Source organism: Diplodia seriata (assembly GCF_021436955.1).
Source record: "Diplodia seriata strain FDS-637 chromosome Unknown scaffold_4, whole genome shotgun sequence".
Lineage (NCBI taxonomy): Eukaryota > Fungi > Ascomycota > Dothideomycetes > Botryosphaeriales > Botryosphaeriaceae > Diplodia > Diplodia seriata.
This window is the reverse complement of record NW_027117311.1, coordinates 3,250,073-3,274,429: the sequence shown is the minus strand read 5'-3', so window position 1 is coordinate 3,274,429 and position 24,357 is coordinate 3,250,073. Positions and strand designations below refer to the sequence as shown.

The 24,357-nt window shown below is 55.6% G+C and overlaps 7 protein-coding genes across 7 annotated transcripts; 3 read left to right on the top strand and 4 right to left on the bottom strand.

The window, feature by feature from the left end:
- Positions 1-1,488: 1,488 nt before the first annotated feature.
- Positions 1,489-3,113, top strand: SLS55_004863 (uncharacterized protein; the record flags this gene model as incomplete). Its single annotated transcript, XM_066776315.1, has 2 exons — positions 1,489-1,495; positions 1,711-3,113. The coding sequence occupies 2 exons, from the start codon at positions 1,489-1,491 to the stop codon at positions 3,111-3,113; spliced, it is 1,410 nt and encodes a 469-aa protein (XP_066634196.1).
- A 1,328-nt stretch (positions 3,114-4,441) lies between these two features.
- On the bottom strand, positions 4,442-8,448 carry SLS55_004862 (uncharacterized protein; the record flags this gene model as incomplete). Its single annotated transcript, XM_066776314.1, has 4 exons — positions 4,442-7,006; positions 7,063-7,089; positions 7,753-8,038; positions 8,087-8,448. 4 exons carry the CDS (start codon positions 8,446-8,448, stop codon positions 4,442-4,444), a joined length of 3,240 nt encoding a protein of 1,079 aa, XP_066634195.1.
- Positions 8,449-9,886: 1,438 nt separating this feature from the next.
- Positions 9,887-11,044, bottom strand: CKB1 (casein kinase 2 regulatory subunit; the record flags this gene model as incomplete). The annotated part of the gene is made up of 1 exon (XM_066776313.1): positions 9,887-11,044. The coding sequence occupies one exon, from the start codon at positions 11,042-11,044 to the stop codon at positions 9,887-9,889; it is 1,158 nt and encodes a 385-aa protein (XP_066634194.1).
- A 1,808-nt stretch (positions 11,045-12,852) lies between these two features.
- Positions 12,853-14,909, bottom strand: SUR1 (zinc-finger protein; the record flags this gene model as incomplete). Its single annotated transcript, XM_066776312.1, has 2 exons — positions 12,853-13,394; positions 13,442-14,909. The coding sequence occupies 2 exons, from the start codon at positions 14,907-14,909 to the stop codon at positions 12,853-12,855; spliced, it is 2,010 nt and encodes a 669-aa protein (XP_066634193.1).
- Positions 14,910-15,624: 715 nt separating this feature from the next.
- Positions 15,625-16,025, top strand: SLS55_004859 (uncharacterized protein; the record flags this gene model as incomplete). The annotated part of the gene is made up of 2 exons (XM_066776311.1): positions 15,625-15,850; positions 15,895-16,025. 2 exons carry the CDS (start codon positions 15,625-15,627, stop codon positions 16,023-16,025), a joined length of 357 nt encoding a protein of 118 aa, XP_066634192.1.
- Positions 16,026-16,855: 830 nt separating this feature from the next.
- Positions 16,856-20,479, bottom strand: PRP5 (pre-mRNA processing RNA-helicase; the record flags this gene model as incomplete). The annotated part of the gene is made up of 3 exons (XM_066776310.1): positions 16,856-18,002; positions 18,055-20,303; positions 20,360-20,479. The coding sequence occupies 3 exons, from the start codon at positions 20,477-20,479 to the stop codon at positions 16,856-16,858; spliced, it is 3,516 nt and encodes a 1,171-aa protein (XP_066634191.1).
- A 337-nt stretch (positions 20,480-20,816) lies between these two features.
- ERB1 (Ribosome biogenesis protein erb1) lies at positions 20,817-23,222 on the top strand (the record flags this gene model as incomplete). The annotated part of the gene is made up of 1 exon (XM_066776309.1): positions 20,817-23,222. One exon carries the CDS (start codon positions 20,817-20,819, stop codon positions 23,220-23,222), a length of 2,406 nt encoding a protein of 801 aa, XP_066634190.1.
- Positions 23,223-24,357: the final 1,135 nt, after the last annotated feature.

Sequence of the window (24,357 nt, the reverse complement as noted above, 5' to 3'; positions counted from 1 at the left end):
CTCCCCGCATCTCGCCATTGCCTGCACCTGCAGCCCCAAGTGCGATGCCTGCATGGCCCGTCGCGCAATAAGACCGCTGCGCCGTCGCCGCTAGCCAACTGCCGCCCGCCTGCCCGCTCCCGCCCGTAGCGCGACTTCTCTCTCTCGCTTCATCCAACCTCCGCCTGTCTCGCTCAGACTATGTCGCCGTCTTGCACCGCTGTCTGCCGCCATCCTGCAACATGGCGACCCTGCGCCATCATCCGCTCTTTGCTCCACTGACCTTCGAGCCGCTCGAGATCGACTACGAAGAATTTGGAGCCGACACCCCGCAACGCGAGACCAAGCGGCGCCGCATCGTGAGCAACGCAAACCAGTATCTGCAAGGTTCCGCTCTCTTCATTCAAACGGCCGCCCTCAGAGGTCCCTTCGAAAATGGTTGGCAGAACCCATGGGCTAAAAAGAAGCCCGCTCACTCCACCGCACGTCGACATAGACAGACTACTCGAGACGCTTCACTACCTCCCCAATCAGCCGAACACGAGTCCAATCTTGCTCCTCGCTTCAAACGCGCCGCGACAAACACCAACCCCGGGCAAAGGGAGCGTGAGGCTAGAGCTGAGGCGGAGCACTTTGAACAGGAAAAGAGGAAGGCAAAGGCTGAGAGGAGGGAACAACGGCGTCGGGAGCTGAAGAAACGGGAAGAAAAGGCTGCCGAGCTACGGAAAGATGGTCGCGGGAACAATGCAGCACTTCCGGTCGACCTGACGGGCGCCTCCTTCAACACTCGTCTTACGGCAGAAGCACTGGGTGAAAGTCGTCCGGTCGCAGTGAACCCTGCAGAAGAAGAAATAACGCGGAGCAGAGAATATGGATCAAGAGAAATACGCAGCAGCTTTACAGATGAGTGGCTCACCCGCCTTCGATCACCTGCAAAGACACCTGAGCTGTCCACTATGCACGCCTCTGAACTCGACAAGCAGGCGGACGTGGTTGAGGCTTTAACTCCAACTAGAAGCCCGTCAGAGCGGCCCCACGTCCGCAGCAATGCTGCAATCGAGCCATCCAGGCCGAATGCCAAATTCCTGTCTGAACACCAGAGGCCGCCCGCACCAGAAAGCCGCCGTCCGAGCAGAAAAGATAGAAGAAAAGTTGTGTACACGTCCATTTACGACGACGATCCAGTTACAGATGAGGGTGGTGCCGTCAGAAAGCCTTCAGCTGCTCCGTCAGCTTCTTTTTCAAGACCACAAGATATGCTGTCTCTGAAGCCACGTGTCGATGGAGCGCAAGAGAAAAACAAGCCTGCTAGAAAAGGTGTCAACTTTCCAAGGCTAGCGCTAGCCAAGTCGGGCATGCCTTTGGCGTCAAAAATCAATCTCAATGAGGACTGCCCAGTCAAGAAATCCTCTTCCAGCAATCAAGAGCGCGCAAGTGGCATGGAAAGAAACATGCCTCATGCAGCAAGACGACAAGGCCTTGAGCCTGTATCCGCTTCTGCCCCAGAGAATGTGTCGTCTCACACCGCACCCCGAAAAAATCGAAAACACCCTAGCGGATTCACACCCATCAACCAACGCTTCTCATCTCCCCCAGCTGAACCTGCGGAGCCAGTCGTAAGCACTACTCCTGCAGGACGCCCCGTCTTGGGAGTGAAGTCGGCTACGAATAATGCTAATCCAGCAGAGCTAACGCGCGCATCCTATCAATCCAACGACGAGGGTATCTTAGTAATGTCCGCGGGCGATATCAGGCTTGACGACAGACCTCTGCATATGCTCGGTGGAGATCTCTCAGGACAGGAGAACGATGTCCGCAACGATGAGAATAAGATTTCTGGGCAGTTACCTCTGAAAGAGGCTCTTGTGCGATCTACTGAGCAAGGTGTGACATCCGCAGCCGCCAGGTCCCGAAAGCGCAGAAGGGATCATCCTTTACATGCTTCACCAACTGCTACGAACTCCCCGGGTTTTGTCTACCGCAAGGTTTCTGATCCTACGGTCAACGCCCCGAAGCTTCACCCCACGAACCAAGTGGACAAGGAAAAGGGCACACGGAAGAAGAAAAGGGCACGTCTGATGACTTTTGGTTCTTTGCCTTCTCAGCCCGTCGAGGCGGCGAAGTTGGCAACGGATAACACTGCTTCCCCAAGAAAAGACCATTCCATGGTAGCCAATGAGACAGGAGAAAAGCGGGCGGAGATTGTGGCAGGGAGCCAAGCGACCAAAACAGATGAACGCAGCCAAGCTCGCGATCTTTCCACTCAAGCAGCAATGCTTTTCGCTCAACGAGAGTTCCAACACGAGTTCCGGTCACCGCTGAGGAATGTAACAGCAGCATCGCCAGAAAAGGTGGTCAGCTCGCAACAGACCAGGACTAGCACGCCCCCACCATCTCAGCCTCCAGCTGAGTACACCGCCATTACGCCTTTCAAAACCTTCAACAAGGGCAAGCCTTTCCTGACGGATAATCCGCCTCATCCCGGGCCGGCACAAATGAGCACCCAAGAGCTATTCAATGCCGCTACTCCATTTGCCTTCAGTACGGTGAAGAAGAGCAAGAACACACAGAAGAGAGTCAGCATGGCAGCGTCACCCTTGAAGCCCACAGGCGACCATGACACCGAGATGGACGCCAAAAGAGACGGCACTACCGCTCAAGAAGGCGACGAAGGCAAGACAACAGTGGCCGAGGTCACATTCGCCGATATATCAACCACACCCCCCACGCCGAAGTTTCCGATATTTGCCCAGCGAGCGCCCTCCTCGGGGCTAAAGCCATCATCTCTCAACCCAAAACTATCATCCGCCCTCAAAATCAGGAATCCAAGCTTCACGGCCGCTCCTCGCACGTCCAGCCAAGTCGGCTCCTCTTTTACGAGACTGGCCCATTCACCGCCGTCGTCGTCCGCGCCGCCGGCGGCCAGCCGCTCCGTCCGCCAGGAATGTCGCCGCGCGCTTTCTCAGGGTCACAGCCAGAGCTCGCAGCAGCAAATGGCGCAGAGGCAGTCGGGCTTGCTGGACGATGTGGATCTGGACTCGGCTATGGATGCGGCGGATTCGTTCCTCGATACGGCGAATCTTGGTATAGAAACTAAGGGGTCGGCGGGTAGGAGCGGTGCCCGGCGCGCTTGATCTTTTGCAGGGTGGGTGCGGTTTATTCTTTTGGGCCCCGGTTGTCGAATTTTTTTTTCCCTGGAGCTGCTGGTTGGTTCGTTGCGTTTTTTGGGTATGGTTTACAGAGTACATCATATGAGATGCGGGTATTGATAAGGCGTCTGAGCGTCGCGTGGCGTACATGGTAATGGGGCTGAGCTCCGGACAGGGTATTTTATCAGTTCTCATCCTTCCTCTCTATTCCGGAGATATCCAAGAAAGCTTTCCTTTGGGGCTTGCGGTCTCATGGGCGTTTCATTCCGTATTTTCTCCCATGTGCTTGAGCCCAGCGCATTGGGTGACCATGCACACAGCTCGCTGATAAAAGTGCCCCTTGACACATTTTCGCCTGCTGTAAAGTCAGGCGGTGGCAATGCTGCTGTTGGTGTGTCGCTCGAGGCAGCAGATGATGCAAGTTGTGCTGGGCTTCTCATCGGGTAGATCAGCTGGTTTTAATGACCGTTACCCCGACCCTGACCATTACTTCTTCGCATCGCTACGGAAGACCACTCATTCGCGCTTGAGTCCATCATTGAGGGTAGCTGAGTGGCTCCTCTTGGATACGAATGACTTTGTGCTGGTTCGTGTATGTGTCCGCTCTAATGGACATTGGTCCAAGGCTCAAGGTTCCAACCGTGGCGCCATGGCAGGGAACGGAAATACCACATCAAGCGAGGCTAACTCTTTTGCATCGCCAATCCATATTTCAAATTTCTGGCGGCCAGCCCCCCCTTGGTAGATATGGCGGTCTGGGGATATGTATTTTTGAAGGGCTGCCGAAATACCGTAGCGCCCAAAAGACTCTGCCAGGAAGTAGGCATCTACAATGGACGTGTCGCTGATTTTGCCGGTATCGAGCAGCACACGTACAGTATTGTACCGCCCAAAAACTGTCGCCACCAGAAGAGGTGCCGCTTTCCACAAGTATTCGTCACAGACTTCCTGCCAAAATAACGCGTGGAGTGGTTCCCTCAGTTCCGATTGAGAGATAGCTTTCACCGAAGAAGGGGCAGTTCTGTATGGAAAGTAGGAACACGCAGGTCCTTGATCCCCGAGGAAGCTCTCGTAGTCTACCACAATGCTGTTCGATTTCAGTAATAGTGCGGTGGTTCGTTCGCGGCCTTTCTCGATCATCGCTGTCAGCATGCGAGTTTCTCCGTCTCCAGAACCGGTATGTATTGTTTGGTTGATGTCGGCATTTTTGTGGCCCATGAGCCATTTAATCGAGCTCTCTTCCTTTTTCTCTACTTCGTCCAGTGCCTGTTGGTTTTGCCATGTCCCTTGGATTCCGCGATCTGCCCAGGACCTCACATGAAAAGATTTCCTATCGCGAAGTTTACATGTAGCTCTGGGCAAGACAATAGAGCCCGAACAACTTCCACGTAGCCACGTTCGAGCGCAAGCATCAGAGGACTATCTCCACGTGGCATGTTAGGAGAGACATTGAACTTCAAGAGAACTTGCACAAGCTCCGCTCTGTTCCATTTTGTGAATTCCAGCATGTGAGATGTTGACGCTGCAGCACCAGCCTTTAGGAGCTGTGTTAAAATCTCCTTATCAGAATCCCGTTGCCAATCCAAAAGACACGCGATTAGATAATCGATGGCCCCGCTTAGTTCCACGTTCCTCTCGATGAGCTTAGCGAGAAGATCCGTGTCCTCCATTTTGATTGCATAGCAAAGAGAAGATGTTTCTGGACAGTCTACTCCTGCTGCTGTGTTTGGAGAGATGTTGCAATCTAATAGAGCTTCTATCAAATCTTTTCGCTTCTTTTGTACGGCTTCACACATGAGGTCTGACGCTGTAAGCAGTTCATCGCAGATAAGTTCCTGCTTCAGTCGCATGTGTTCTGCGGTGGGTGTTGTAACGCGTGAAAGCTGTTTGATGACTTTTCTAAGGCGTAATACTTCGATAAGGCGATCGAGTAGGTCCTCATCCTGGATTTCGATTACAATGCGAACCGCTGAGAACTCCAACTCCGTCTTGATACGGAATGTTGCTGCTGCTTGCAGTAGTCGCTGTACAGTACCTGCAGCGCCCCATCTGATTGCTAGACTGATCGGCGTAGCAGTCTGCAAATTGGTGGCGTTTGGGTTGACAAAGAAGCGAGATTTAGCAACCGCTATATCTTCACGGGGGCGGTCTTGAGCTTGAATGGTCCAGTCCAATAGAATTGTAGCTATCGAATCGTGGCCATTCTGGATCGAAAGAAGTAGCGGAGTGTTGCCAAGGTGATCATATTGACCAATGTCTTTTGCGTCATGTTTCCAGCGAGCTTTGAAAGCACTGGTCAGACCGAAACACGCCATAAAGTGCCAAACAGTTGACTTTCTGACGGGCCAGAGGATAGGTAAGTCCAAGTCTTTCAGGAGCACATCCCAAAGTGTCAGGATGTTGTAGAATTTCCTGTTGTCACCAATCCACTGCTCCACAATATTGACGAGTCCATCTTGTGGAACCCCTTCCAGTGCTGCTGTTTGAATGTGGTAGGCGTAGTGTTCTACTACGTACGATGATAGAGGGAATTCGTTTGTGAGGTAGTAGTAGGAACGCTCCGCCGCCTTGGGAAGCTCCTGTAGACCAATGTACGTAAAGCAAGCGCGCGCAATCTCGGAATGGCCAAGGGCTAACGAAGGCTGTTCATTTCCGAACACACCCAAAGCTGCTTCCATTTCCTTGTTCAAAAAGTCCGGCACAGACTGGTGTATAAACTGTGCCTCACGTACGAAGCTTTCATCGTCAACAGTGATGGCAAAGACTTCTCGGGTTTTGATCTCAATGAGACCCCTCGAAAGGTCTTTGATTCTTCTTTCAGTATCGGGAAGAGAGTCACAATAGTATCTGCTGGCCCTCAGGCTGTTGATGGAGTGAATTTCTGAGTCAGTGTTGATTGCCAAAGCTTCACGCAGCTCCGAAATTTGTAGAGGTCTTTGGGCGTAAAGAACCCATTGTAACAGCCTTTTGGTCTGTTTCCGTTCGCTGGCATCCGCGTTTTGAAGCAGTCCAGAGTAAAGCTGATTCAGCTCTGCTGGTATCGTTCTGATCTCTTCGTATATGACCTGGGAATTGATCCCTCTTCTGTTCAGTGCCGCAGCCTTGGCAACTACCAAGACGGCCCATTGGAATCCGCCTTGGGCTCTTGAGACGATCTCGTTTTCAATTTGATGCCTTTTGGTAACCGAATCGATTTCTTGAAGGCTGTGTCTCACGACTCGTCGGATGTCTCGGTCGTTCTGATCTTCCACGTAGATTGTCGGAACGGATTCAAGGCCAAGAATCGGGTAGTGCCGGGATGAGAAACACATCTTGAGGCAACAACCGCGGGGTCCAGCAGAGTTATCCAGCTGCTTCAGTAGCTCCAAAAACTTCTGCGCGGCCTCTGCTCCGCACTCGTCAAGAGCGTCGATGTAGATAACCACTGGCCAAGTCTTGGAAACATCGAGGAGAAATGTGTGGAAGAACTGTTGCAGCTCGGGCTCGTTCCATTCCCATCTTTGGTTTTCCCATGAACCAAATTGCCTCTCGTTCTCTTCAAATCGCTGGCAGAGTTTGCCAAGGTAGTCCGGAAAGTGGCCCAGAAGATTGTTCAGGAGCGCTCTGTATAAGCCAAGGAGCGTTTTCTGTAATTGAATGCCTCTGCCATGGATGAAGAACGAGGCAACTAGCTCTTGGTGGACGTTTTGTTGCATGGTGGCCCAAAGGTGCTTCATGATTGTGGACTTGCCGGCTCCCGGGTTGCCCTTTACCCAGAGCATACCGTGGGTAGAGCGTATCCAGTCGGTATAACGGGGATCTGCGAGTATCCAGTTGCATGTGTCCTCAGCTGGGATGATGTCGTCTCTTCTCAGATTTTGCTCCTTGAAAGCCAGCGACTGCAGACATTCTTTTGGCGGTTAGCGTAGCTCCGTCGGAGTCTATGAAGACGTACCGTGCTGCCGTGGTCCAATGACGAAAGCTAAAGATGTTAGCAGTGGCTCAAATTGCATTATATTACAGACTGACCACTTGATGATGCCCTACAATCAAGTTGTGGTACAGATTCAACCATCCCCTGCTCCAGTTGCCTTAAATTAACAAGGCAGATACGATAGCCTCTGTCGTAGTCTCCTCCAAACTTCACCATCTCCGAATGGGTACGATCGATCGGGTGTTGGTGTTTGCTACCATGTGTGGCTGATGCTGGATCCACTAGCCTCTCCGGCTTGCCAGAGAGTTGCCATTTGTTGTTCACCTGAAAGAAGAATGTCGGTATGCGGCGGCACTACATTGAACCAGAGTTACTTACCAGCTCCGCTGTCGGAGATTCTCTTGTCTCATAGAAAGATATGACCTTAGGCTCATTTGTCCCAAAAGCGCGTGGAAAATCCCGCAACTGCCGCCCAAGAAGCGGTGAGTTGACGCCCAAAGACTCAAGCAAGGATCTGTTTGGTTGGTCCTTGACGAGTGGAACGAGAAACTTTGTAGCCATTCCGTGATGGGGCACACCAAAGAAGAAGAACGCCGTTGTTGATCTTAGTATGTCTTGGTCGACATGCTCATCTGCATCATTCATCGCGATCATTGCCTGGCGAATCGTTAGCATAGAAAAATCCCCGGTGCGATTGGCTTCATAGCGTACCTCCTTGATTACCAGGCCGCCCAGACTATGCCCCAGGAAGATGATGCGATTCCTCTTCTGTAGACCAATGATTCTCGTCTCGTGAATGCTCATTCGGAGCTCTTTTCCAAGATCCGTAAGATTCTGGAACGAGCTACTGTCTTGCAGCTGGGTATCGTATCCATAGACAAAGATCCTGAACGTCGGAAGCTCCCAGGGGAGAGAATCACGTAGCCACATGAACGGGCCATCTCTTTCCTTGAAAGAACCGAATGCATGGCCGCCAAGGCCGGACACGGCTATCAGGCTGTTGCACAATGTTAGCTGTGCTCTTCGATACATCTGGAACACTTACTCAACAGAACATTCCTGGTCCTCTTTGCAGTGCAGCGGAGTGAGTCCGTGGAAATGAGTGTCAAAGAAAAGGTATCTCGTTCGGGGAATCATATCCTCATCAACGTCGTTGTCTGGCGTGGGAACTGGGAACCTCCATTCCGGAAATTCCTTCCGGGGAAGCGCGTCAGGTATCGATTCGAAGCTTAACGTAGCGACGGCTGAGTTCTTTTCTATAGGGCTGGAGGCAAGCGAGTGGACGGTGACGGTGGTTTGGCTTTCCAGACCCAGGACTTGCTGGACGAGCTCCCGAACATCGCTTCGACTCCGCGCATGGTTCGGTATACCTCGCAGCCTGAAGTTGGTGTAGCTCTGGGATGCCATCCCTTCAGGATCGTGCACTCATGATCTTGGGGGCTGGAACGAAAGCATGGACGGCCTTGTCGTGTTCGTCAGCGACGAGGCTGCGGATGGGGAAGACTTGCGACGAAGCTGGAGGCCGAGAGCTCAGCTGACATGCATGCGTCGGACCAATCATACAGCAGGCGAGGTCATACAGAGGGGATTTGCGCCGGAGTGTTAGCGCGCGAATCATAGCAGGGAGAGCCACCAATTGCCCCGGGGATGTGACTGGTCAGAATTGGTAATGTATGCTGATTCTGGTGGTATGATAGGCCAAGACTCAGGTTTTCCATGAAAGGCAACTCCGCGCTAATCGTCGGCTGCGGAACCCCTCTGTAGAAGCTGGTTCGCGAGATGCTGCATACCCGGTAAGTCGAGGCTGGGATGGGAAGAAGTGGCGCTGAAGATCCTCACATCTCCTTCAATCAAGAAGGGCAAGACGTCAAAGCAGAGATATACAAATCATTCTCCCACTCTCCAACAGCCAAAACAGTGTTTCAAGCCGATACACACTTCCTCTCTTTCTCTTCCACGCTACAGTGGATTGCAGAAACGTTGAGCCCACTTATTTTTGCAGTAGATTTCCGAGCCCTCATACGAGGGCAGTCGAAGCAAACGGCCGAACGTAGGTATGAGTGTCAAGACTGCACATTTGCACCCAGACGCAGGCTCCATCTACCCACACGAGCACAGTGGGCTCAATCCTTTTGCAATCCGACGGTGGTATCTGCAAGGGGGCCAGGGCAGGGCTGACTTCAGGGAGGACGAGGAGGGGGGGGAAAGGCGGGGGGGAGGGTTCAAGGTTGTTGATGTTTGCTGTGGTTGTTGGGTTTCTCATCAAGCGCAAGGACAACAGACAACAAAACGAAGACGTTGAAACCTTCGAAAAATCGACAACGCCTTGATGCAGCCGTCATGCATACAGTTGGGGGGAGGAGAAAGAACAGAAAAACCAATCCATCGCTTCTTCAACACCCAGCAGAGTACGACGAGTTTTACCCAGGAGAGTGACAGAAAAAAGGCCTTTCCCATTTCCGCATGAGGCATCGGGTCTCAGAGTCGAAGGAAAAGAAAAGAAAAAAAATCGGAGAGGTTGTGGAAACGGAGAAAAAATGGGTAACCATGTCATGTCACTAAAACGAAGAAAAGCCAAAGCCTCAGAAAACCCCTTCCTCCCTTCCTTCCTTCCTCCCCCCCAAGTTATCGTCTTCATCCCAGCAAGCTTTCCCCCGTGTCTCTGCAGTATTTCTCCCATTTCCATCGCTATAACCCTTTACCCTTCCAACCCATAGCGGCATCATCATCCATCCCGAGATATCATATCACTAAAGTCGTCATGACCGACCACCAATCGAGTATCTTGTTCTCGTGTTGTTCCTTTCTGTAAGATAATAGGAAGATCGACCAACCAATCAACCAATCAGCCACCCTCTCCCACGCCGTTCGTGTCCATCGGGCTTCCTCTACCGCCGGCCGCGACCGCGCTCCCGTTCGCGGTCCGTCTCCTCCGCGCGACCGCCTTCTTCCTCGGCGTGGAGACGGGCACGCCCTCGGCCGCCGCGGCGTCCATCATGGTGCTGTCCTCGACCTCCTCCTCGTCCTCCTCCTCTATGTCCTCCACCAGCTCCCGGCGCCGGTCGTGGAAGATTTGCGCCTCGTCCAGCTCGTTGACGTCCGAAGGCCGCAGGCGGAGCCACTTCATGCGCGGGCCGCTGCGCGACCGCTCGCTGACGCGGAAGCCGTAGATGCGCGGCTCGTAGATGCTGCCGTCGCCGAGGCCCGGCGCCAGGTTCGACGGCGCGACGCCGTTTATGGTGGCGGGCTGCGGCGGCAGCTGGCCGGCGGCGATGGACGACGACGAGGCGGTGCGCGACTTGCTGTTGGACGCCTGGCTGGACGAGTCGGCGATGAGGTGGTGGTCGTCGCGCTGGCGGTCTAGGCGGGGGACGCCGATGTCCAGTTCGGGGAAGGTCATGAAGAAGAGGCAGCCGAAGGTGGTGCCGAAGAAGGCGCCGTCGACCGTCTGGAAGCGCGAGTTCGGCGGTGTGTACACGTCCAGGCACGAGGGACAGAACAGCTTGACCGTCTCTTGGCCGGGCGTGTCGCTGCAGCCGACGGGCAGCACCTTGGCGCCGTTGCAGTGCACGCGCGGGCACACGCCAAAGTGTTGCAGTTCGTACTTCTCGGCCATCTGCTGGATGCCCGGGCGCGAGGTGATGTAGCGCTGGTGTATCAAGCCGTACAGCAGCTCGGCGCTGCTCTCTATCACGCTAATATCCGAGTGCATGCGCAGATGGCGGCGCTCGCTGCGGCGGTAGCCGACGGGCTTCTCGTCGCCCAAGATCTCGTCGTCGTCATCGTCGTCGTCCTCCTCGTCTTCGTCGTCCTCATCATCCTCGGGCTCGACGTCGAGAATCATCTCTAGGGCCTCCTTGTACATGGGTACCTGCGACTGCAGGCCGGTCAGGTTGAAGTCATCCTCGATGAAGTCCTCCGACACCTCGGCGAAGTACTCGTGGCCGAGCAGGTTGCAGAAAGACGTTATCCACGACTCGGCGACTTGCGAGGACGAAGACATGGCGCGGGCGTAGGGGGGCGGTCGCGGGAGCGGTGGTTGGGTGTCTAGGAAAGGGCCAGGCACGGTGCCTGACGGTGAGTGAAGGCGGCAGGCTCAGCGTAGTGCGGGAAAACGCGGGTCATAGGGTCGCTGCCATCAATCGCGGGGGCTGAGGGCAGCAGACGCGCGTGGCGGTTGCAGAGCTGAGGCTTGATCGCTATGTCGAGCGGGAGTTGTGGCAGATACAAGGTTGGTGATAGCGGCGCGGGGCCACAGTCTTCGGCGGCGTTGGTGGTGCAGCCCGGGCCCCAAGCGAACATCGGCCTCGGTCACGTGCGCACGTCCGCCCGTCTGGATCGGGCGGCCACGACTTTCGTCCCCGATGCCTTTCCAGTGTCTGACGCTCTCCAGACAGCGCCGAAACCCGGCTCCACCTCATTGTTCCCATTCGTCGCCAATTACGACGGTTTCGATTCTGGATCAGCTATAGTCGGTGCGGCCCACGGTACGGTCGAGTTCCACCAGCAACTGCCGCTACGAGCTCCAGCCACCCAGTGACCTGGTTGTCTCTTTCCATGCCGCAGTCCAAGCAGCAAGAATGCCCCTTCTTTGGTACGACTCGCCGTGCCGGGTACGAGACAGCATAATCTTGCATGCCGGCGGCAGTTGAAAGATTGCGCTTTGCATCAGAAAGATACTACCTATGCGCATCTACAGCACCGGCCACCATATAAAGTAAAGCCCAGCCTCTTCACTTCCGCTGTGTCCCGGGATACGAAAGATACTCTGCTCCACTCTCCTTGCGCAGGTAGTTGAAGTGTACATCTGCATGACCTAGTTTTTCATTGCTACATTTGCGTCTGCATGTTTGCTTCAGCTGCGTAGGAGTGGGGCGTCGTTCACTTGGAACCTCGTTTGCGACCCAGTAAATTCCAGCAGCTGCCAAAGCCTGCTCCTGAGTTGTGCGTATGCACGTATCGCGCCTTCTTCGTCATTCTTCGTCAAATGACTGTCTACCCGAACTGCGGCGGCAAAAATCTCCACTTCTCCATACAAGCCCAAGGTAAGAGATGATGACTTGGTAAACTCCCACGTCTGGACATCGACAAAGTCGCCATGGCCACAAGCGTGGCGTATGGCAAGAACGGCTACGTCAGGTTTCACTGCTCGTTCATAGACTTGCTCTGTCCCTGCACCGAGCCCTTCAATCCGAACGACATCAACCAGAACGCGATAACATATCTAAATTGATCTCCGCCTCGGCAATGGGTATAGAAACTAAAATGGAAAGGGCTTTGGTGTTCTCATCAGCTTTTTTTTACCCCCGTCTCAGCCGTCAATATAAAGAAAACGACCGTAAGGTAATGATTGGGCAATGAGCCCGTCCCGCCAAACTCTGATGCATGTCGAAGCCGTGCTCAACGGAGTGCCTTCCTCTGAGCAAAAGCTAGACTCTAAAGCCGAGGGAAGAAAATGTAAAAGAAAGTAAAAGAAAACCTGGAGCGGTCCATTGGTATATGCTCCGGAGCCCGGGCTGCATCCATGCAGGCTATATCACCCTTGTCCAAGACACCTGAAATGTCAAGGCTGGTAACGACAGTTCCAAAAGCATCGACAAGAGCCTACTCGGTTAGCTCACTGTGTTCGCCATCGGACATCGCGTGCTGCAAGCCGATTAGCGTAAACTCTGCATCTGGCGCCACCGTGGCCAGCTACGCCGTATGTCAGTGAAGTCATTTGATCAGGCTTCGCAGCCAAGACAGCGTCCGAGAAGGTTGGAGCGGGTCGAGCTACTTGGGATGGTAGAGGCAACAGAGGTGGTTGGCCGACTACACGGCAATCGGCTCTATTGACTCGCTCTTCACAGCATTCTGCTCCGCCGTTTCGCTGCGCTTCGTCCTGTTGCGCGAGATGGGCGCCCTGCGGCCATTTGCCATGACGCCGACTTGATCTTTGACGACGGCTGCCTTCTTAAATTTCTTTTGTGCTTGCGAATTGCTTTCGAGCAGCTCAGGACAATGACCCGACTCCTTGAAATGCTTGCGGATGATGCTCCACTCGCTCGTGACCGATGCCGTGCAGCCGGGATGGGGGCACCTGTACTCCTTGCGGCCGTGAACCCCGTTCTCATGCTTCGTCAGGTTCGATGAGTCGGTGCAGCAGAAATCGCAGAGTTTGCACTGGAACCTCTTCTCCTTCAGGTGGGTGCCTTGAATGTGGCCCTTGAGTTGGGTTGCCGTCGCAGCGGCGTAATTACAGCCGTCGTAGTGGCACGCATGAGGACGCTCACCAGTGTGCGTATTGTGATGATTCTCCAACGTTTGTGCGGTGTTGAAGCTCTTGTCGCAGTACTTGCACTGGAACCTCTTGTCTGTGACCGGTTAATTCTACCCCAAAGGTTGCAAGGAGTGCACTCACACTTCGAATGAATGGCAAAATGCCTTGCCAGCTTGCCGGATTGCTTGAAGTCGGTACTCGACGTACAGCCGTGCCACTGACAGCAGTACTTGCCGTCTGAACCCTCCGTGTGCTCGTCCTTCAGGTGCTCTGCCAAGTCCTTCGCGGTACCAAACTTCATGTTGCAAAGAGTTGGCTTACCATCTTCCGACTTTACGTTCGTCTGCCAGAGGCAAATATGCTCGTGGTCTTCAACAGATTGCGCAACGCCAAGCCCAGTTGACATGTCCAACATGATGTCACTGGGGTCAAATAACGACTGCCCATCATTTTTCAAGTGCGACGCTTCTCGAGCCTTCTTGCACGGCGGTTCGTGAAAGGAATCGACTCCCTTGAATCCCATTCCACCGAGCTCAGAGGGTTGAAAGAAACCATGCAACGTGTGCCGCTGGTGGAGACGAAGGGGAAGGTGCGGATCAGGGGACGAGACGACGCTTGCTGACAGACTACCGTGATCAATCGATGAGTTGCCCAGCGTGCGTGTGGAAGTGCTTTGGCAGGAGCTCATCGTATGATGCGGGAGCGTGCCCGCCAACAGCTGGTCGTTTAGCTGCGCTAATCGACTAAGCTCATCGAGGCCTGACGATCCATGCTGACTCATCGGGTTCATCTGGGAGTAGCATGACGGGGATGTGTTGCCATAGTATCCATTCGCATGGTACTGAGGTAAGTTGCAATGGTAGTCTTCGTGGCCGTGAGTGCTGTAGCAGTGGGGAATGTGATGGTTGACGGTGTTCGTAGCCTCGCCGTTGGCCGCATACCAGTTCTCCAGCTCCTGGCACACATGCTGGTTACTTGTGGCGTGACATGTGGGGCCGTAGTTCTGCTGGCAGATGTCGTGGTCGATATGGTCACCGAAGTGTGTCGCACAATGCTGGCTTTGCTCGCAGGAGCTTGCTCTTGGGCACGGCTCCTTGTAGCACACCTCGTCCACCAAGCACAGGCCGTCCGGGCACGGCGGCGCGTCGCAGTCGGCGCCTGTGCAAAGGTTGTCCCAGCACACGTCCTGCAGGTCGCAGTTCGGATCTGCGCAGGCATCAGGGACCGGGCAAGCCTCGTCCCCGGAACAGGAAGGAGAGCACGCATCCCAGAACATGCCTTCGCAGCGGCTATCTGACGATGAGTGAGGGGCAGCAAAATTGCAGGTGGCCTCGGTGCATATGTCGGTAGCAGCGGTCGTCAGCGGAGGGAGATGGCGGGTCGATTCCGGCGAGGGAAGCAGGCAAGCCTTGTGCCGGTGCAGATCGTCGTGGGTGTCGCCATTGACCAGCAGGTGCTGTGGGTTGACGCAGATGGGGTGTTTGCATGCTGCGGGCTCGATTTCGCAGCCAAAATTCTCCACCATGTGGCGCTTCCAAACGCTGGCTTCCAGGACCTCGCCGTTGGAGTCGCGCTTGGAGCCGGCCAATTGAGGCGACGGCGCGCGCATGACGGCGGCGGGCGTCAGCACAAAAGGAAGCAACGTTGGTTCTGCAGCCATGTTAGCCCGGGGACGATGAGGCTCGTTCTGTGTGTCGGACCAGCTATGATGTCGTGCGGTGGAAGAAGCCGTTAAGAGGGATGCGGACATGGGCCATCAAGGTGTCGAGAATGCGAAATTCGGAAAACTTGCCTCAACGCCGGCGCGCAACTCCAGATTTCTGCCAAACAAGGCGGGGGCCGTGTAGAGACAGCCGCAGGCGTCATCAGAGCCCGCCGAGCGAGCCGCACGGGTGGTATTGGGAACGCGGGCGTCCGGGGCAGGCTGAGGTGGACGGGCGTGATGCGTGGTTTGCGAGGCGTGGACTCAGCGAATCCATGGCGAATCTTTACTCAGCAGCGCGCGCCCACAGCCCGTGGCCGCACATGGCCGGCAAGTCGCGCCCGCCCCCACCTCACGCTCACGCCCGGCAATCACACGTCTCGGTGCCCCGCGCGTCCGTCGGTCTGCACGGCGCCTTCGTCATTCCTCCGTCCGCCGACGATCGCTGCCCAGCAACCTGGTACTGCAGCCAAGCCGCCCTGCGGACGCCCTGAGAGGCGCAGCACTCACTCCTGTGCTGTATATATACTTTCTCCGCGACTAGCTGCTGCTGCCCCGGCACCCGGCCCACCACCTCCAGTCCCCGCACCTCGCACTCTGCGCCCCTGTCGCGCCCACCACCATGGGAAACCTCTGCGGAAAGCAATCGAAATCCGATCATTTCACCGGCCCCGGCCGCACCCTGGGCGCCGCACCCCCGCCCTCCGACAACGCTCGCGCATCGATACCCGCTTCAAAGAAGAGCAACGGCAGGACTCTGGGTGGCCCCGAGGCAAGCGGCGGCGACGACCCTCGCAGTGCGGCCGCAAGAGCTGCTGAAGTGCGTCCTCCCCGGCTCGTGCAGGCTCGTACGTCATGTTGATTGCTGACGCCGCGCTTGAACAGACACGAGCCGCGAATGCCCAGGCCAAGACAACCAAGAACCAGAAACTTACCAACCGCGCTGCATTAGAGGAGGCCAGCTACGCTGAGCGGAGGCAACGCGACGCAGACGACATGGCCAACGCCAGGGCTTGGAACTGAGCCGCTTGCCGGATGCCGATTCCGACGTTGAAATCAGCACTGAGCCTTATCGTTATTGATCCATGTACAGCCCCCTCTCGCAGCCGATGGCTAGCGCGAAGAATACTAGCAGAACATGGCGTAACTATGCCTTAGCTCGTTCTTAAAGGGAAAAAATAATAATACGTAGGTAGTTAAAGCTATCGTCTAGACGTATATATAGAATTTTTAATTCGATATTCTCGCCCGGACGATGGCTTCAACTACCCATGACATGAGCAAAAAACAGATCCACGCTAGCCATCGGCTGCGCGAAGGAGCTGTACATACGAAACCATCGCGCAAGGTTGACACGAAGCATCACGACACTCCAATACCCTTTCGTTATTTTTGGGCTCTGGGAGGCCATAGTTTCTGAAGGCAGATACTTTTCATCGTTCAAGCATGCATCTTGTGAGACTTGCATCCATTTTATTACTATAGGAGGTGTCTACAGACTAGCTACCAATGGCTGGGCAGATTGGGCATCTCCTATTGGTGTTTGGAAGCTGTTCATCGATCCTTGCCGTTTCACCTGAATTGCCCAGTCTTCGTCCTTGTCCGATCATCATTGTGCGGAATCTTCGTCAAAGCCTTTGCAGGGAATGCTGGGAACAGGTAGAGATAATACTGCAAATGGGCACGTGAGTTGACTGAAGCCATCGCAAGCAGAGTCAGGCGGTGACGTCTGGTACACCAATGGCCGTCTTTCACGCACTTAGATCCTTTAGAGCTTAGGTCAGCGCAGCAGTCTCGAAGTGGCAAGGAAGCTCGTAAAACTCGGGGGCTTCTCGACTGGGTGCACACCTCCTCTAAACCACGTTGTATTTTCCAGTGGCGCCACGCGTTTCGGTATCCTGAGAAGCAATGGTGCCCTCCTTGAGCAGGCGCATCAACTCCCTCATCGCGTTCTGGACAACGATTTCCGTGTCGCCTTCCACCAGAATGTACAGCTTCGGCGGCCCATCGGGTCCGGGCGTGTCGCCCTTGGTATAGAAATTGCCCTTCGTAGTGATCGACGTGCCCGTGGCTTCCAAAATCTTCGCGACGTTGGTGCGGTTGGTGACAGCCCAGCGTGCCTTCTGGGGATAGTCGTTGATCTCCAGCGTAGCATGGTAAGCACCAGCGTCGGGTCCCTTGTTGTCGATAGGTTGTCCGGGACGCAGTTGGTTGCGCTGCGTGAGCCGGCCATCGATCTTGCTTGCCGCTGCGCGCACACGCTCGAGAGGATCGTTTGATGACTTCGTCTTCGACGCAGACGCCTCCGGCTGCTCCGTCTTGTAGACCTTGATGGGTTGATTGAAGTTGAAGCCCGCAGCATTAGCAGCCGGTTTGGCCTCTGTGGGCGTCTGAGCGGCCTCGGCCGTCGTTGGGGTTCTTGCCTGAACCACAGGCGCGGCGACTTCCTCCTGCTCCTCCTCATCATCGTCGTCTCCATCCATCATCTTGTACTGGCTCTTCTGGGCCTTCCTGGCAGCCTCGTGTTGCTTATCGTAGTGATCGAGTGACTTGCCCATGAAGCCCTTCTTGCTCATGTTCGACCTACTGCTCTTCGCCTTGTCCGCAATCGCCGCAAGATTATCGGGGACTGGCAATTTGGCGTAAGTGAATGCTTTAGCAATCTCCTTCGCGCGTGAACCTTGGCGGGGTGAAACGAAGGTGATCGCCGTGCCCTTGTTTCCAGCGCGTCCCGTACGACCCGCACGATGGACATAGTCTTCCAGGTGGTCAGGTGCGTCATACTGGATGACAAGCTTCAGCTGTTTGACATCAAGTCCACGGGCCGCAACACTGGTGGCAATCAAGATGGGAATGGCGCCTTTCTTGAAGTCCGAAAGTGCCGAGTCGCGATCAACTTGGTCCTTGGCACCGTGAATAGAGTCGCAGCTGTAATACTTCTTCAGAAGCAGATCAAGGAGCTTATCAGCAGTCTGTTGGGACTTCACGAAGATCAGAGTCCTAGCATAGGGTTAGCTTCGTCTAGAGATATTGAGGGGAGACTTTGGCGTACCTAGCATCCTCATCCGTCTCGTAAAAGTCACCAAGGATACCAAGCAGACGGTTGAACTTGTCCTCCTCCTCGACGACCTCGATGACCTGAGTGACTTCAGAAGCCACAGTGGACCTTTCGCCAACGATGACAGTAACGGGGTCGTTCAACTGTTCTTTGGCAATCGTCTCCAACAGAGAGGGAAAGGTAGCGCTGAAAAGCACTGTCTGGCGCTTCGGACGCACGTTTGACAGGATCCTACTGATCTGAGGCTTGAAGCCCAAGTCGAACATACGATCTGCTTCGTCAAGGACAACATAAGTGACGCGGGCCAGATTGGTAACGCGACCGCTGTTCGCTCCGAGAAGTTCGATCAAACGACCTGGCGTGGCAATAATGATCTCAGATCCCTTCTTCAGCTCAGCAATTTGATCTTTGATGGGTGAGCCTCCACCGCAGACAACTGCGCGAAGGTTCAGTGCTCTGGCAAAAGGCCGAGCTTCCCTGGCAATCTGAGCGGCCAGCTCACGAGTGGGAGCCATAATCACAGCGATGGGGCCATCAAGCGGCTTGAGGGGGTCTTGGTCCATGATGTGGCGGAACATGGGCAAGAGGAATGCAAGCGTTTTACCAGAGCCGGTCTTGGCAACGGCAACCAAATCTCTACCGGACATGATCGTAGGAATCGCTTGAGCCTGGATAGACGTGGGGTTGGAGAAGTCGAGACTCCTGAGAACGTCCAACGTCCTAAGGCCAAGGCCGCACTGCGCGAAGGCAGACACGGGCTTTGGGATATCGCGGCCCATGACCTTGATACCATCAAGCTCGAAGCGAAGGCTAGAGACCGCGTCCTCGTCCATGGCGGCCAACTCCATAGGCTCGGTGTAAAAGTTGAACCTGACGTCCTGGTAGCTCATCTTTTTGTGGTCGACTTGGCCAATGACCGCCTTCGCCTTCTTCTTGTTTGCCTTCTCGAGGACCTCTTCAGGGTCCGAGTCTACCGCTGCTTCCTGGGGGTCGTCATCATCACCGTACATGGCGATGGGTTCCTTCTGTCCGGCCTTCGACATAGTCTTCGTCGGCCTCTTGGGAGCAACCGCGGTGCTTAATCCTGACATGAATGCATCCAATGGGTCTACCTCCTCTTCGTCGCCCTGAACGGCTTGAGGTGCATCAGTCATTGCGGTATCTGCCTCAGGTGTCTTTGCAAGTTGCATGCGCTCCTCGCGCTTTTCTGCGGCAGCACGAGCGGCTGCTGCTTGCTCTTCTTCTGTGCCTCCATCAGCCATGCCTGTATCATCATCACCAGAGTCATCAGCGTCATCAGGTTGTTCAGCCTCATCGTTCTGGACAGCAACGTCGTCAAGATCCGGGGTCGGAAGCTTCTCAAGCTTTTTGCGCGTCGATTCTTCGTCTTCCAAATCCAGCGCTTTCTTCGCTCCGGGCTTCTCGGCATCTGCAGCACGCGGACCAAACCCGAAGCCGCCAACATTGCCCTTGGCTTTGAGCACGGAGCCCGACTTGGGTGCTTGACTCTGAATAGTCGTGGTGGCAGGTTTAGTGAAAGGAACGGCCACGTCCCCTCCAAGGGCATTGGCACCAGTGGTGCTCGGGCCAGTCGCTCTCTTTGCAATTGCTTTTGGGTCAAACTTTCCGGTGTACTGCTGCTTCGGAGGTGAAGTGCTGGTTTCCAGTGCAGGGGCGGGGGCAGGCGACTGAGGGGAAGCAACGGCCGTCGGCGATGCTACCGTCTTCCTATCCATAGCCTCTAGGATCTCGCGGGCACCACCCTTCATCTCCTGCTCTTTCTTCTGTGCTTCGATCTTTGCTTTCCAAAGCTGGGTTCTCTTGAGGCGTTCAGCTTGCTTGCGAGCTTCGGCGCTTTCCGCTTCCGGGGTTTGGGCGTCGGCGGGCGTGGACGAAGGCGGAGCCTGATTTTTCAATGTTATCTGATCTAATGGAGGTCTCTCAGAATGTAGACTTACATCGGAGGGCTTGGTAGATTCCTTGGGCCTTGATGGGCTGGGATCCCGCCTCGCAGTGCGCCTCGAGTCGGCGGAGTCGTCCCGGCGGCGCTTCACACGGTCTCTCGAGTCATCGCGTCGGCGGTGATCGCGAGGCGGCGAACGGTCGCGCGACCGCTTTCGGTCACGGGAGCGATCGCGGTGCGGGCGGTAGCTACGGTCGTCACGGCCGCCATAGCGACGGTCTCGGGAGCGGTCGCGGCGCGGGGGGTCATAATAGTCGCGGTCGCGCTCACGGTCGCGCCTCTGCGGTTCACGGTCAGTATGCGCGTAGCGGCAGGGGGGCGTATTGCTGAACCTACAGGAGGACTGCGGGAGCGACGACGATCGCGGTATGAGTCGCCTCTGCTGGAGTACCGATCGTCGCGGCGGTACTTGTGCGAACCTACGGGAGTTGGTGAGCGAGTTGACGGCCGAGCCATGGCAACGAGCCCAGAGGCACTGTGAGCCGTACGGGTGCTGTGCAATTGTTATGAGCAGCGGCCACGCCAGTGCGGAGGTTGTGTTGGTATCGCAAGGCCACACAAGGATGGATGGTTGAAGGAGGATGGTAGCCAAACGACGCGGAGCAAGAAGTTCGCTGAGCGCCGCCCGCGATTCAGGTTGCGCTAGCGGCGCGGATCGCCCCTCGGCAAATTGTTGCGCCGCGCCGCAGATAAGCCGATAAGCTCGCGCCCGCAAAAAAGTTGCAGCCCTCGGACGCGCTTTTCTGCAGTCCTGTTTGCACTTCGCTGCGAGTCTTGAGGCCGCACACACACAATGCCGTCGATTACGCAGACCAGAAAGCGCAAGGCGCCCGCCCGCGATGTTTCTCCCCCCGAGGATGTGGCCTCCGGCGACGAGTTCCAAGACGGAAAGCTGGAGGGAATCCTGTCGCAGAGCGAAGACGAATCCGACGACAGCGTGACCGAAGAGGAGGAGGACAGCGAAGAGGAGGAGGAGACCCTGGAAGAAGATGAGGACGAGGAGATTGACAGCGACGAGATTCCCTCTTCCGAAGAGGATGAAGAGGACATTCGCGACCAGATCAGGAATCTCAAAACCAAAGGACAACCCGGCAATGGCCTCTCCACGCGCACCGACAATGCTAGCGATGGCGAGGCGGACACTCGGATGCGCTCAGCTTCGCCTGAGTACGGGTTTCAAAAGCTTGAGAAAAACTATAAAGTCACAACCGACGCAAACGGCAACCCTCGCTACGTTTACCAGGAGATTGACGCAGGGTACGATACTGACGACTCAGACGCGCCTGCTGGACAGAAGAACACAATTGGCGATATCCCACTCACTTTTTACGACTCGTATCCTCACATTGGCTATGACATCAACGGCAGGAAGGTCATGCGCCCTGCGAAGGGCGAGGCATTGGACGCCCTGCTTGACAGCATAGAGATACCCAAGGGGTGGACAGGCCTGACGGACCCAGCGACTGGCAAGCCTCTGCAACTCAGCCGGGAGGAATTGGAAGTTCTGAAGCAGGTTACCCGCAACGAGGTGCCTGCGGATGGCTACGACCCGTACCCAGACATGGTCGAATATTTCACAGGCAAGGAGGAGATCATGCCGCTGAGCGCTGCCCCCGAACCCAAGAGACGCTTTGTTCCCTCGAAACACGAGGCCAAGCGCGTCATGAAGATTGTCAAGGCTATTCGGGAGGGCAGAATACAGCCCTACAGGCCGCCCGAGGAGCAGGAGGAAGAGGACCCTACGATCAAGAGATTCGATCTATGGGCTGATGAAGCACCGCGGCCAGACCACTCGACGCATATTCCCGCACCTAAGCTTCCTCCGCCCATCCATGAAGAGAGTTACCACCCGCCGGCTGAGTACCTGCCCGATAAGAAAGAGAAGGAGGCGTGGGAAGCAGAGGATGAGGAGGACAGAGAGCGGGAATACCTGCCCACTGACTTTGGCTCTCTCCGAAAAGTACCCGGCTACGACCAGTTTGTTAAGGAGAAGTTCGAGAGGTGCCTGGATCTTTATCTCGCGCCTCGCGTTAGGAGAAGCAAGCTCAACATCGATCCCGAATCGCTCCTACCCAAGCTACCGAGTCCCGACGAGCTCAGGCCATTCCCCACAACTTGTGCCACGATTTTCCGTGGTCATGAGGGCCGCGTACGCAGTCTAGCTGTCGATCCAAGTGGCAGATTTGTTGCCAGCGGAGGTGACGATGGTTGTATCAAGATTTGGCACATCCTGACTGGACGACAGGAGTGGAGCGCAAAGGTGTCAGATGAAGAGGCAGTCAATGTTGTCAAATGGCGTCCTGGGCAAGACGCTGTGATCATCGCAGCAGCTGTCGGGGAGAGTGTCTTCCTCGTGATTCCTTTCGGCCTGTCCATCGTGACCCCGGACGTCGAGCAGATCAGTCGTGAGATCCTTGATGCTGGCTGGGGCTATGCTGCATCAAATCCCTCAAAGCACACTACCGCAGATGGCGCGCCGAAAGCACCTCCTGCCAAATGGAGTCGGCCCGGCTCCAGGCTGGAAGAGCAAGGTGTGCTGGTTCAGGCAACTGTTCGATCGACTGTGAAGGTGATCAATTGGCACAGGCGCGGAGAATACTTTGCAACCGTTTCTCCGCAGGGTCAAAGCAGTGCCGTTGCAATCCACACGTTGTCGAAGCATCTGACCCAACTTCCGTTCCGCAAGTTGAAGGGTTTGGCGCAGACGGCGCAATTCCACCCATCGAAGCCGATCTTCTTTGTTGCAACGCAGCGAACCATCCGTAGCTACGACCTTGCCAGGCAAGAGCTCCTCAAGATCCTGCAACCCGGTGCACGCTGGATCTCTTCCTTCGATCTGCATCCGGGCGGCGACAACCTCATCGTGGGATCGTACGACAAGCGCTTGCTCTGGCACGACCTTGACTTGTCCAACAAGCCTTACAAGACATTACGGTACCATAAGAAGGCGATTCGTTCAGTGCGTTTCCACCAGGGGGGACTGCCCTTGTTTGCGGACGCCAGCGACGACGGCAGCCTGCAGATTTTCCATGGTAAGGTAGTAGATGACTTGATGGAGAACGCGACAATCGTGCCGCTCAAGGTTCTTCATGGTCACCAGGTCAAGAATCAATTGGGAGTGTTGGACGTTGACTGGCATCCGCGGCAGCCATGGTGCATGAGTGCTGGAGCGGACGGGACTTGCAGGTTGTGGAACTAGACAGAAGCTGCAGCCAAGCAGCCGGGAGTTATCTATCAGCAACTAATTCTTTGCCGCCGACTTTTTTTCGTGCCTATCAAAAGAGGATCCTCTGTTAATCACACAAGCACGAGCACGTAGGCCAGCTTCTCATAGGGGCTGCTCAAGGTGGTAGTGAATGGAGCGTGCCCCTGCGCGGCCGGTCGGTTCGTGAGTAGTGGAAGCTTACCATGCGGATCTCCAGCCAATGATTGTACGCGTATCCACCCACGTTCCCAATCCCGAGCCTCAGGGCCAGGGCTCTGTTCGGGGCGAACTCCAGCATCTTGCGCTGCCCTCAAACCAATCAGTTGGAGCACGCGACCAGTTTATCATGGGCACACTGGTGTCGTCCGAGGCCTTCATATGCTCCTCAGTCCCCAGGAAACCTACCTCTGCGACGCCTCCCTCCCCACCCAGCTTGTATTCTTATCCCTCTTTGATTCTCCGCCGAACATGCCTCGCCCGAGCCTGCCGCCTACACCGGCGGCTTCGACCGAAATCGCTGGCAAGCCTGACCTTGGCGTCGCACACGATGCCTCATGGGTGCTCCCGCCGGCCGCTATGAGCGACCGCAGTAGGGGCAGCGTTAGCGCCTCCAGCGTCGCCTCCTGCAATGCTTCCGACTCTTCCTATCAACCTGTCTCTCCAGTGCCCGTGAAACAGGACATCGCTTCTGCCAGCCATGGCTCTTCGTCAAATTCGAAAAAACGCCCCGCCAATTGCGCCGATGCTACGCAGGATGACTACAATCTCCCTCCGCCGCCGACGCGGTTGCGGAAAATCATTCAGATGAAGCCGAAGGAAGAGAAGACTGCTGCGCAAAAGCAGGAAACACAACAAGCGAGTGAGGCTGCAGCGGCCGCTGGATCTACGGCGAAGGGCAAGGGTCGCGGCAAGAAACAGAACAACGGCAGCACGGCAGCAGGGCGGAAGACGGCGCGCAAGACGGCGCATAGTCTCATTGAGCGCCGGCGACGTTCGAAGATGAACGAGGAGTTCGGGGTGCTCAAGGATATGATCCCTGCATGTGCTGGCCAAGAGATGCATAAGCTTGCTGTTCTGCAGGTAAGCTGGGGCGCCTGCGCCACGCGCACACTGTGTTGCTGACAATGAC